We start from the raw sequence: 13389 nt of genomic DNA, 5'->3' as shown, positions 1-13389 counted from the left end.
AGCATTTTCTAGTAATAATGGAATAATCCCCAATTAAACAATACCTTCTGATATATGGCATCATCCTTTTTTTTTTTTTTAAATTTGAATTTGAAAGTCCAAGGACATCGCTATTAATAGGGTTACAAGGGAAATACCAAATAATAATTGAAATCGTAAATTAAAATCCAAACAAAAACATTAACAAAATAAAATAAAATCCTAAAACAAAATCCTAATGCTAATAGAGACATCAAATGGAATAAAAAAAAAATCATAAATATTGTTGTGAACAGTAAATCAAGATAAAAAATATATTATGATCCCTGAATGTCTTGGATGATGTGAGTTTATTGTCGTACACAGTAGATTCTGTAATAAACAACATGCCATACACTTATGATCGATGTGTCATATGCTTCATGTTTATTAAATGGACTTGTCATATTCATATGACCGACATATTAGATTATTTATTTAATCAAATCTATTTATCATATGCTTCTAAAGACCCTGATTTTAAAATAATAAATTAAATTATATACTTGATCAAACCAACTTGTCAGATGCTTCTAAAGGCCCTGATTTGAAAATATTTAGGATCCCAATCAGGATTTCAAATGTCCTGAACAGTAAATCCAAATAAAATTGAGTTCCGAATCTCAATCTAGATTTTAAATTTGGGATAAAATTTTATATTGAATCTCGACTTGAATGGGCCTTTCAATTAGAATTCGGAGAATTGTATCGACCCTACCTTGTAGACCATTCTATCATCCTCACCTTCTTTAACATTTTTCGCCCCTCCTCCCCGAGGCAATCTAGATTTGCCCGTCTAACAGTGAGAGCCTTATCTCCCAATTTTATCCCATTCAGGGTAGCGCATGCAATCACTGAAACTGAAAGATGTTGGTAAACACAGAACGCATAGCCCCTGGACTTTCCAGTTTCTCTATCTCTAACTATATCAAAACCACGCAGGGGCCCTTAAGTGATGTCTGATTCTGTCAAGGCCACCAGCAGCTGACGATGAGGAAAGCAGGGGGTGCCACGTCAAATTCCACTAAACTATATCCTTTGATCACTTCGAGCGAGGGGATCGACCTTCAAATTTGCCAAAGCCTGAAAGTTTTATCGATTGATTGCTTGAGAAATAGCTTTGCCTCGATGACATTACAATTTTATATATAAGTAGTCTTAAAGGAAATCATAAATTAATGCAGAAGAGAAAATAATTAGGAAAACAAGGAGTAATCCTTGTCACAGTAGAATGGAAAGCCGGGTTGTAATGGTAACGCTTTTCAATTTAGAATTTGCTTTTATCTTGTATGAGTGGATAAATTGCTTTAAAGTTAAGGGAATCCAATCAAGGGGTTATGAGCGTCTATCTGTCTATTTAAGTATTTTGACAATAAGAAAATTATAACATTTTATAAAGCCGTGAGGCAATTTCTTTTATTATTTCTTAGCTTACAGAAACACTAATGTACGTATATTCGATCCTATGTTTGTTTTATTTATACTATCACACACATATATTCCTTGCAATATGTTAGTGGTTTGCGGCTGTGTATAACAGTTTTTGTTCATATTACAGTCATAACCGCCATTCAAATAATTTCTATCAACATATATATATATATATATATATATATATATATATATATATATGAAAGCTCATATTACAAATGCAAGCTTAGAATATTCAAAATCGCGCACTTCAGAACTTTAACAAGAGTTACGCTATTGGCACCCCTCCATATCTCTTTTGAAACCCCTCTTGCTTTGAATTTACAAATTTATCCTTTATATTTTAAATTACATTAAAAATAAAATTTATCTAATTAAACCTAACTATATTTTCTTTACCTTTTTATCTATTATAAACTCATTAAATCTACAAAGTTTGAACAGTGAATTGTCATGGAATAAGGATTTGATCTAAATATAAACTAAATTTTTGTAGAAAAAATAATTTTGTGAAGTTTGTTTACTTATGCGAAGTTTTTTCTTTCATATATGCATTATTTATCTTTATATGTACACTCCAGTTGTTACATGCTAAGAAAATAAAGAGAGATGGGAATAAAAATTAAAAATTCATGAATGATGTAACAAAGAAGAAATTAAAAATGGTTTGAAATGGGAGAGAGGAGAGAGAGAGAGAGAGAGCCTAATAATATTTTTTTTCAAACTACTAACACATGGTTTATTAAGAAAGTACAGCAAATGAAGGTTATTTTATGAATTAAAAAGAATATATATATGCATAAAGGGGGTTTGAAGAGAATGTTAGAGGTGTGCCAATATTCCAACTCCTTAAACAAGCTACAAAATTAATACTTCTTACCATTTAACTATAACATTAAGGCATTTCTTGTTCAGGACCACATTGACCTAGCATCCAAATGCCGAATTGCTCACGGGAATTTGGCAAAAAATCATTCATACGGATGTAGGTTATGTCAAGTAATTAGAGGCTTAGACTACACTTGTGAATTATTTTTATAAGTTCATTGAAAATTAATTTGTTACCAATTTAAGTCAACGCTTAATTACGCATCTTAATTTGTCTTATCCAAATTGAAAAAAAAAAAGTTTCTCGTGATAAATTAATACAAGAATACAGGAATTCTCATCTATATGAAAAAATGAAATGCTTGGTTGTATGAATGAATGACGTTCCATATACTGATATATACGCACAAATTTATCGAGATCTCATCCTTTGTCCCATGATCTTGGAAGTATTTTTTTTTTCTTACTATAGTTAAAAACAGTTAGGTATTCTCTTTGATAAAAAAATTTTATTGTAATTAAAAAAAATTTCCCATGCTCGGTCATTTTTTTAACTAAAGAAAATCACTAAAAACAGTTATTGAAATTCTTTTGTTTTGATTTTTCAGTTACTTAAAAGGCATATAGAAAGTAATATTTAACGGTATTCTTTCGTTAATTATTTGTCTAATAAATTGATCCATATACACTATGTACAATTGTATGTATCAGCTTATAGGATAACTAAAAGCTATCAAATAAAATGCTCGGCTACTACACATATATGATTTTGTGCATATATGTAAGCTATCAAATTATTAGGGGATAATGATACAGTGGTTTCAAGTTTAAAGCAAGGAATCCAAATCTAAATATATATGTTAGGCTGCCAAACAATCAAATCTAATGTAAAATGTTTTGACTTTAGAGCCGCTATATAAATGAATATACTCTCCTACAAACTTCGAAACATCATATATGATTTTGTGCATTTATAACAATTTATGATTAACGTATTTTAACTATTTTTACAATCTTATCTAATAATATTAAGATAGAAGATCATGGTTCCTATGTCATTACCCTCATTAATTAGTTGACGTACATGCCCATTAACATGTTTTTCCATTGAATTATCGACATTTCACGCAATCACTGACCAAAATATAATTCAAAACCCCATTTCAATCTCATATTTGAAGGTTGCTGCGAGAGATTAATATATGTTGGATTTAGCCTGTGTATATGTATATGCTGTAATCAATGTCCCCTTATATGTCAACAGCAAAGAGATTGAATGTGCTAGTTAATTATATAATTACTAATTAAAGCATATCTAAATTCACATTTCGACACAACAAAACACTATTTATAACCCAACTACATGCACTGATACACTAGCTTGCTAGCTACATATGTTTAGTTACATATATACTCAAAACATCATACTGACATATTAATAAAGACAGAGATTCTCTTCTATATATAGGGGACACAATTGAACATGAACGCACCTCCGGTTTCATTTAACCACTCAGACTCAGGGTCTCTTATCAATCCAACCCACTCCGTCAATGTACTCCCACTGAGGATTAGTCAGCCCAAACCCTAATCCCCTCCCCGACCAAAGCCACTCCTCCTCATAGCTCCACGTCATCGGCCACTCATCTAGCCCATCATACCACCCATTTGGCCAACAATAGTACTTCTCCCTCACACCACCATCACCAGCCGCCGCTGGCACCTCCGCCTCAGCCTGAGGCTTATCCTCTACCTCATCAACATCAATTACAATCACTTCGTGTTTCTCATTCTCCCTCTCATTTTCATCAATTACAATAACTTCTTGTTTCTCCTTCTCTCTCTTCTTTTCATCATTTACAATCACGTCTTGTTTCTCCTTCTCCCTCTCCTTTGAATCATTTACAATCACGTCTTGTTTCTCCTTCTCCCTCTCCTTTTCATCAGTTACAATCACGTCTTGTTTCTCCTTCTCCCTCTCCTTTTCATCACTTACAATCACTTCTTGTTTCTCCTTTTCATTAAGTTCAACCACCTCCTCCTTACCCTTACTGTTATTGTTCATTTCTTGATGATCCTCCTCTTCCTGCTCGTCCTCTTTGATAGTGTCGAGTGGTGATGGTGGTGGTGATGATGATGAAGAAGAACTCATCGCAGCCATTGATCTTGTCATCATCCTTCTTTGATAAGGACGCCGAGCTCTGACACTCACTCTTCTAATGTTACGTATCCTGGCTTTCGCGTTTTCCCTGGCCATCCTCGACCGCCCGGCTTCTTTTTCTTCATCTTCTTCCCCTCCTCCGCTTATCTTGCCTTCAAAAACAGGGCTCACCTTCGCCATTTTCATTTTGTTGAGAGAAAGCGCAACTGGGTTTTCTGTGCAGCCGAAGATTTTGTTGATGGGTGACAAGTGAAGTACAGTGCCTATTTATGTACAAACGCATGTGTCTTTTTATCAACTTATTATTATTTATTTTTTCTCCCCTTTCAGTTAGGCTTTCATCATCATTTTCTCGAGAAAAGAATCTCACGAGAAAATGGCACTCTTCATGAACTTGCGTTTGAATTGACTCGATATCGAGGGGTATACGTACTTGCGAATTTGAGTCGATATTTTAAGTGGAAAATTTGGGAGAGAAGAAACTAACTTCGTGCGTTTCTTCGTACTTTATGGATACGTGGCCATGCAGCCGGGACACGTGGACTTGTGGGTCCCACGACCGACAGGAGTTTTCGTCTTGTGGCCCTGCGATTTTGAATCTATTCTCTCTTCTACTCTGTGTGGAATTTTTTTTTTTCCTTTCTTTTTTTAGCGTTTTGTAATTTTCTTCATCTTCTGTAACGTTTTTGATGATGAAAAGTGTTTTGTAGTTTTGCTGCAAAGTTGGTCTTGCATGCAGTCGCCACGTATATAATGGAGCACGAGTTTTTTCCTCTTTAATGAATTTGTTTGTTATGATACTAGAAATATTCATTAATTTTTTTTTATTACAAAATATTTAGCTAATTTATATTATATTTGAACAGTACAAAGAAATTAATCATTTGTTGCGTCTGTTTGATGATATATGGGTTTTCATAAATTCAACAATTGTCTTTTAAAGAATTTTTCTTATTATTATTCTTAGTTCTTATGACTCGATCTTACATCACCAAAATTCGAGATTTATGTTAATTTTGTGAATTGGTGTCAGAAAGAAAAATGAAATCATGTTTTTTTGTTGGAGACTAATGTCAGATTTTTTAACCTTATTTACTTTACTATCGACAAACAGAATCCAATGAAATCTAATTGTATGTGCTTTTCTTTTTCTTGATATTACATTACAAATTTTAGTAATAAAATTAAAAATCTGACAAGATTTATTTTGATAAGTAAAACAACAATGAATGAAGGTTAAAAATGAAAGGCACTCTGTTCTAAATAAATTGTGAAGAAATCTAAGTACTGATGTCAGATTTTTCAAACCTTTTCTATTTTACTATATATGAACAAACAGAATTCAAAGAAATCTATATATGTTTTTCTTAGATAATTAAGATGATAATATTTTGACTACCTACGGAGTTAGTACCTCGTATCTAATCTATGTGGTCATGTGTATACCAATTGCATGTGTTTTTTCTCTTTTCTCAATATTACATTACAAAGTTTGGTATTATAACTAAAAAAAATATGCAAGACTAATTTTTATAAGCTAAGTAAAACAACAATGGAAGAAGGTTAAAAAATCAAAGGCATTCTGTTCTAAATAAATTGTGAAGAAATCTAGCTACTGATGTGAGATGTTTTCAACCTTATCTACTTTATTGTTATTGTGGACAAACATGATCTAAAGAAATTTATATATGTTTTCTTAGATAATTAAGATGATGATATTCTGACAAGATGTAAAGTTAGTACCCAATATATAATCTATGCGGTCATGTGTGTGCAAAATTGCATGTGTTTTTCTTTTTCTCAATATCACATTACAAAATTTGGTATTCTAATTAAAAATATGACAAGACTAAATTTGATCAGTAAAACAACAATGAAAGAAGGTTAAAAATCAATCTCATATAATACGTGTGCTAATTGCATGTGTTTTTCTTTTTCTTAATATTACACTGCAAATTTTGGTATCGTAATTAAAAATTTGACAAGATTAATTTTGATTGGTAAAACAACAATGACCGGAAGTTAAAAATTAAAGGCATTCTGTTCTAAATGAATGAAATTATCTAAGTAAACTCTGTCCTTATAATTTATAAACTTAAACATGATTTACATAAAACAAAAATATGATACTTATGCATCAATTTTGTATAAATATAAGTTTTTTTTTTTCAAATTATTTAAAATTTATATAATTGTTTTTAATAAAAAAAATGTATCTTTATTAACTTGGTAATACATCCCATTAATCTATAGCGAAAATTACAAGTTTATAGTTTAAAATAATAATTTTATACCGTTTAAAAAGAACTTTTATCAAATTTTTAATTAAAATATTTATTTAATTTAGGAAGATTCAAAGAACAAATTAAGTGAACAAGTAGTTAGATGACTTATCTCAGCAGCGAGCGTGTTTCATCAACTACATAGAAACAGGACAAGCATTTCGTCGTTGTCTTCTTCTTTGACTGTGAAATGATTCTTTTGGAAACATTACACGAATACGGTGGCATCAGCACATTCACGTTGCCATTTCCACGCACTTGCTTTTCCTTTTTGGAGGATACTTACTTAAAATTCATGGCATTCTGAATGGCTTGTATTATCGTTTTCACTTTTATTTTTTATTGTTTATTATGAAAACATGAGATAAAAAGTGGGAAAACTTTTTTTAATTAGTGTCTCGCCCGGCCCCAACACAAACTCAGTATTTAGATTATTAAAAGCCCAAGAAATAGAGCCGCGGCCTAATGGGAACCAAGGGCCTCTGTCCCAAGCCCAAATTACAGAAATTTAAACTCCGGGGATAGGAAACACCGAAATTTTTTCGTAAAAAATCAGGCATTAGTTGAATTTGCACGAAGCAAAATATCCCAATGGCAATGATACACTTAATCTGGTCACACACGGAACCACAACAGAGAAGAGAATAAACAAAACAATGAAAAGATGATTGTTTAGCTTCATCTCGAGGGGTCCCAGCCACAGCGGAATTGACCAAATCACGTTGCCCTACGGTACATAGTTTTTGTATATTTGCTCAGCTAAGCATTTGTGAACATATCATGGAAGTCCACATAATTGCGAGTCTCCAAAACCTTTAGGAAAAATAACATAAAATATATTATTCATAAAGTATATTAGTAGATGACCGACTGGTTCTCGTCAAAGAGAGACCAATTCAAATTTGATTCACTTGACTAATCATTCAGGCGGCCAACGCTCGAATAGAAAAATCACATAAAATGACCCCAAACCTATTCATGCATGCATGCATGCCCCGCTGTGCTATTATTTATTATTTAATATAACACACAACTCCACAATCTGTCCAGAACATGAGATCATTCCTTAGAAGTCATCGATAAAATCCCATCTCATCCGATGATTTTTTTTCATACACAATAGCCATTTAAAAATTAAAAAATTCAAAATTCAATATAAAATATAAATGTCCAAACATCACTCGAGTACCCTTTTAGCAATTAGCAGAAGAGAGGAAGAGAGAAAAACTGCAAGGAAAGAACGGAAGCCAGGCCATTAACAACTGCCAAAATACATTTACATGCGTCAATGACTAACATTAAGTCACCAATAGGCAATAGCCCTCTATACAAATTTTCCTTTATCACAACTCCCTCCCAATACTAAATCTTATATTACAAGAAGAGCCGGCCATGCCAAGCTCTTCAAAACGTCCCCGAGTTGCCGTTCTCTTTCATTTGCTCAATCAAAATACTTACAGAGATATTAGCAATGAGATAGATCACCGGCCAAAAAAAAAAAAATAAAAATGGAAAAACACATTTTACATATATACATACACTACTACCATATCTTCTTACATTCTCTTCAAAAATATTCAAAACTCCCTCGTGTTAGGTCTGCTGTGCTTTGTTGAATTATGTTGGCGCTCAGCTTCCTTCTCTATATACAGCTTCTTTTTTCATCTTTTATGCAGTTCTAAGCCATAGCAGGGATGCTGGAATTTTGGCGATCCCTGTTCAGGCAATCAAATCCTTCTACTCTAACAGTGGCTGGTTTAAGCCCAAAGTTCATTCTAGCACATCCGGCCTTACGTGCTGATGACGATGGAGATGGTAAACCAGAAGGGGGTGGCACTTGCAATGAAGACAAAGGACTAAGTTTCTCGTCTCCAAAACGGGCATCTTGGATTAAAGGGTTGGCAGCCCTGCTTGGAGGAGACCCACAGAAAAAAGGTGGTGAAGATGCTGCCTGGGAAGCAGTTTGATCCACCCCATGACCCTCCTATAATGTTCAAAACAAGCATATACAAATCAGACCAGCACCATTTAATGTGTTCCATCATGAAAGAATTTGACAAAACAATCCCACCTACCATAAGTATGGCACTCAAATAAACAAAAGCAATAGATTGATTATTTCTAAGCAACTTTCTATCTATTCAAATCAATTTCTACATGGATAACAATCACAAAATGATCATACATATCTCTCAGATACAAGTTAGACAAAAGCGGCAAGTGAATACCTTCATGAGAATAATGTCTAGAAGCTCAGCCCCAGCTTTTGAATCAGACACCTCAACTGGATGACTGCAAAAAAATCAAAACTTTCTTAGAACTAAACTAATCTTCAACAAACTCAAAAGAGTATACACAGATCATTTGAAAAAGACAACATTATTTTTACCTCATGTGCCTTCTCAATGGCCTGTTATGAATATTAGACAAAATTCCAACACGGCGAGGCTTAGGGCAAACAACAGACTCCCTCTGACCAGAGACGGAGAACGAGTCACACCTCTCCTCGTGTGCGCCAAAGGCGTTCTTCTGATAATAGAACTGGTTCATCTTCAAAAACCCGCTTTAATAAACAGAAAAACGCCTGTTCAAAAGAAAAAAAAAAATCAAAAGATCAGCTTCTGTTACAATAAAATATAGAACTCAAATCACATGTCTCTCTTGTTTCAGGAAAAACAACAGAAAATTCTCTTAGGAACCCAGCAGAAAATCAGGAGATTTTTTCACCAAAAGAAAAAAGAGAAAAAAAAATCAAAATCATGTTCAACTATGATGATCAACGTCTAGCATGAAAATAAAAAAATAAAAATCAAGCAAAGAAATTACAAAAAAATAAATAAATATTTTTCTCTGCAAAGCAAATAACAAATCGGCTGATTCATTCACAAAAATAATCAACATCGAACAGAAAAATATGAAAACTAATTCAAAATTCTGTTTGGTAGCCAAGAAAGTTAGACAAAATCATCAACAGAACCTCAAACAAGGCCGAATTTTCGTATTTTCTCATCCTGTTAAATCAACATCTGAAACTAAAATATCAAACCCAATTCATAAATCTCTTTAATTCTCGAGAAAAATTAGGCAAAATCATTAAAAAAATCAGAAGGGAAAACACATATTTCGAGGGAACAAAACAGAAAACGACGAGATTAACTCATGAGTTCAACAGATCTAGACACAAACAACAAACCTTGAAAAAAAAAAAACTTCGAACTACTTCATCCACTAATCAAACTACAAAACTCTCGAAAATCGAACGAATCGATTCAACACGAAACGGTTCGATTTCGATTTTAGAGCAAGTGAAAACTTCTCAGGCATCGAATTTAAAGGAGACAAATAGACAGATAAAACATGCTAACAAATTCTTCCCTTTATTATTGTTTTGGATTATACAGCTATTAAAGGCCAGATCTGAATTTTGACTGGTAACAGAATTATTTGAACGGTAACGGGAGATACAGAGGACCAGATCTACACGATCTAAATTTAGAAACTGAAACGCAGCGTTTTATTACCTGAACGAATCGTCCGAACAGATTAGAGCGAACAAGATGCCACGGTGGAGGGGGAAAGGGGAGAAGGAGAGGGGTGGTTGCTGGTATTTGTAGAAGGTGCAGTGAACTAATGATGGTGGTTATGTTCCTAAATTGGGATGAACGGTGTCGTTTTTAACGCTGATTGGATGTTTACGTAAAGTGAATCGAATTTTGGTAATAGAGTAGAATATTTTTATATCAAGAGATAAGGTACAACCTCGAACACTATTTTTATGAAAATATTTATTGATATTTATATAATGAGTTATTATTTGATAAGGAATTCAAAAATAAACTAGAAAGTAAAAAAAAAAAAAACATTTTAATACAAATTATTTTATCCAAAATATATAAGAGTATGCATTTTTCTTGTGTTTTAGGAATATTTCTTATTGGAACAATACCATTTATAAAATAATTTTGTCGTTAAAAATTATATGTATCACATAAATTGTTATAGCATTAATTATAATTTTTGAGAATTATCGACCAACTAATAGGAAATCGCTTTTCTTTTCTTTATATATATATATATATATCTTATATGTGGAAAGAAGTTTATTTTGTGTGTGTTTGTAATATTTATTTATGAGGTAGGTTTCAATAGACTTTTATTAAAGACAAATGTAAGTTGTGAAAAGAAATTATTAATTTGAACTTTTCAACGATAGTTTATGGAGTTTGTGAATGTGATATTAAATTGCGTTTCTATTTAAGCTTTTGATATTTGATTATTACATAAAAAATTAAAGATAATACATATAGTCAACAGATATTTATTTGTATTGTATTCATATTATGACTAACTCGTTTATGTTTCTGTATTTTTCAAATGAGTTCAACTTTAGTGAGTAACGTGTTGGATAAAAGGTATGCACGAGCTATAAGCTGAAGTTCTATACGTCAAACTTGGTTTTCTTCTTTTGTTATTATAATTACAAGATGGGAAATTTTCATTCTAATTCCTATTTATACTGTCAAAACAAATGCAATCATTACCCTGATTTGACGATGTTAATATTATTTGGGTCTTTAGAACCAATGAATTATTTAGATTTTTTTTTTCATTTGCTCAAAATTTTATTTACGATGGATCATTCATACAAAAAAAAAGGAATACAAATAAATGAGTGAAATAAAAAATATGAAAAAAAGAAGAAAATAAAATAGAAAAAGTAGGCTGCGGTTGTTGACGGGAAAGAAAAGGAGTAGCCGGCGGTTTGACTTTGACTAAGCATTAGATCCAGTGTAGTGTTGTGTCATGGCTGGCTTCCATGAGATTCCAACTCGTCTGACTTTTCAACGATTTATTTTGATCATTTCTAGATTTTTTTTTTAATTTTTATTTTTAAATGTCTTTACGAAAGATCGAAGCAATCGCAGGAGAGAGAGTACGAGACTAAAGTAGAGATGTTAATGCGACAGATATGGGTTGGATTTATTCTGTTTTAGATTTAAATCTATAATAAATATCAAGATTTATATCTGCTTCAGATCTATCATGAATTTATATTTTTCGCTCCATATCTAAATTTAAAAAAGAAATAAATATCTATATCTGCTCCAAATCTGAAAAAAAAAAATCTAAATCTGCTCTAGTCCGTCATGAATTTTAAAATTTAATAATAAAAAAAGTAATAATTTTTTAGAAGGCTAAAATGAATTGATAACAAATAAATTATATAATTTTTCTCAAAAATATAATATGTAGCTTATACTTTTATACCAAAACAACAAATAAGAAAGATAATAAAATATCATTCATAAGTAATTGCAGGAGTAAGATCAATATAATATTCTATTGTCTCCTTTATCATTCTAATCTCCACGATACATCTATCGTCATTCCTACAACATTAGATAATGGCATACAAATTAAATATGATTTATATTCAGTCATTTATTATTTTTATTATGTCCATATATGACTAAATATATGAATAACTATATTCCTTAAAAATTATTTGGCCAATATAATAAAATAAATTTCTATGTTATATTACTTGACTTGCAATTTGAATATTACATGTACATGCTTTGGGGCTGGTTGACCTTTAAATTTACAAAACTAACTTTTAAGTTTTAAGAGTTTAAATGCATAGTAAATACTACTAATATGCTATGAATAAAATTTATTATCATTATAATTTTACAATTGTTAAGAAACTTTTAAAATAAAATAAAAAAATGAGTGGATATGAATATGAATTTAGATATTAAGATAGATCCAGATCTGCTCTAGATCCGTTTTAAATCCACACATCAATATTCAAATCCAATCTAAATCTATTTTAAATCGATCTAAATCTGATCCGATTAAATTTAGATAACGTGAATCTTAGATCAGATCTAATCCATTGTCATCCCTAAACTAAAGACCAAAGGGTAAAGAGTAAAGAGTGAGAGGTTTTTCTTTTATTTTTTTAATCACGCGCGCAAATCACGCATCGGTAGCTTAAAAGAAGCGTGTAAAAGGCAATCATGTGGTGGGTCCCATCCTCCATCTCCACCGCATCAGAATTGAATTTCTCATGTGTGATTTTGACACGTGGATGCGAACTGGTGGTAGGGACCAGGTTAAGGTGATAAAGTGGACACGTGATCCTCCTTTTCGAGTAATTGTCCGAGGGGTGTATGCATTTGCAGCTCTAATCCCCTTTTTGTATTTTTGAGGAAGTGTTTGATTTTATTTTCTTCCTAGAGTTTTGATTAAAATATAGTAATTTTACACTATAAATACTTTTTTTGGTTATAATTTCTTTTCTTGGATGGGCTAAATTAGAAATAATACGAACGGGGGAAGGAATTCACTCTTCTACTGAATATCAGGCTCTACAAACCCATCATAGGCATTGTTTGTGGGGAACGTTAGTAAAGCCTAGTCCAAGGTAGTAGGATAAGATCATTAATTTACGCGAGCAATTTAGCCCATAAATCAAGGCCAACCTAGTCCAATAGACAAAGCTCAGTCTGGTAAGCCCGGCCCGTATGTGAGGTAAGCGTAAGATGATAAATTGTGGACCCACAAACAGACCAATGTCACATTGACACGTCCCCTGATAAATGGCTCAACGCAATGTTTGACTAGCTGACGGACGTATGTCCACCACCCGCCTTTCGCAATGAA

General features: G+C 32.2%; 2 protein-coding genes across 3 annotated transcripts in view; one reads left to right on the top strand and one right to left on the bottom strand.

Annotated features, from left to right (window-relative positions):
• Positions 1 to 13389, top strand: part of LOC102609987 (40S ribosomal protein S7) — a 73683-nt gene that overhangs the window by 27950 nt on the left and 32344 nt on the right. The window lies entirely within an intron of this gene.
• LOC102612685 (uncharacterized) lies at positions 7976 to 10409 on the bottom strand. Its single transcript, XM_006482190.4, has 4 exons — positions 10242 to 10409; positions 9110 to 9304; positions 8949 to 9012; positions 7976 to 8704 (listed from the first exon to the last, which is right to left on the bottom strand). Exons 2-4 carry the CDS (start codon positions 9268 to 9270, stop codon positions 8399 to 8401), a joined length of 531 nt encoding a protein of 176 aa, XP_006482253.1. The 5' UTR covers positions 9271 to 9304; positions 10242 to 10409; the 3' UTR covers positions 7976 to 8398.

This window comes from Citrus sinensis, chromosome 6 (genome assembly GCF_022201045.2).
Source record: "Citrus sinensis cultivar Valencia sweet orange chromosome 6, DVS_A1.0, whole genome shotgun sequence".
Taxonomy (NCBI): Eukaryota; Viridiplantae; Streptophyta; class Magnoliopsida; order Sapindales; family Rutaceae; genus Citrus; species Citrus sinensis.
This window is presented reverse-complemented; position numbering and strand designations above follow the sequence as displayed.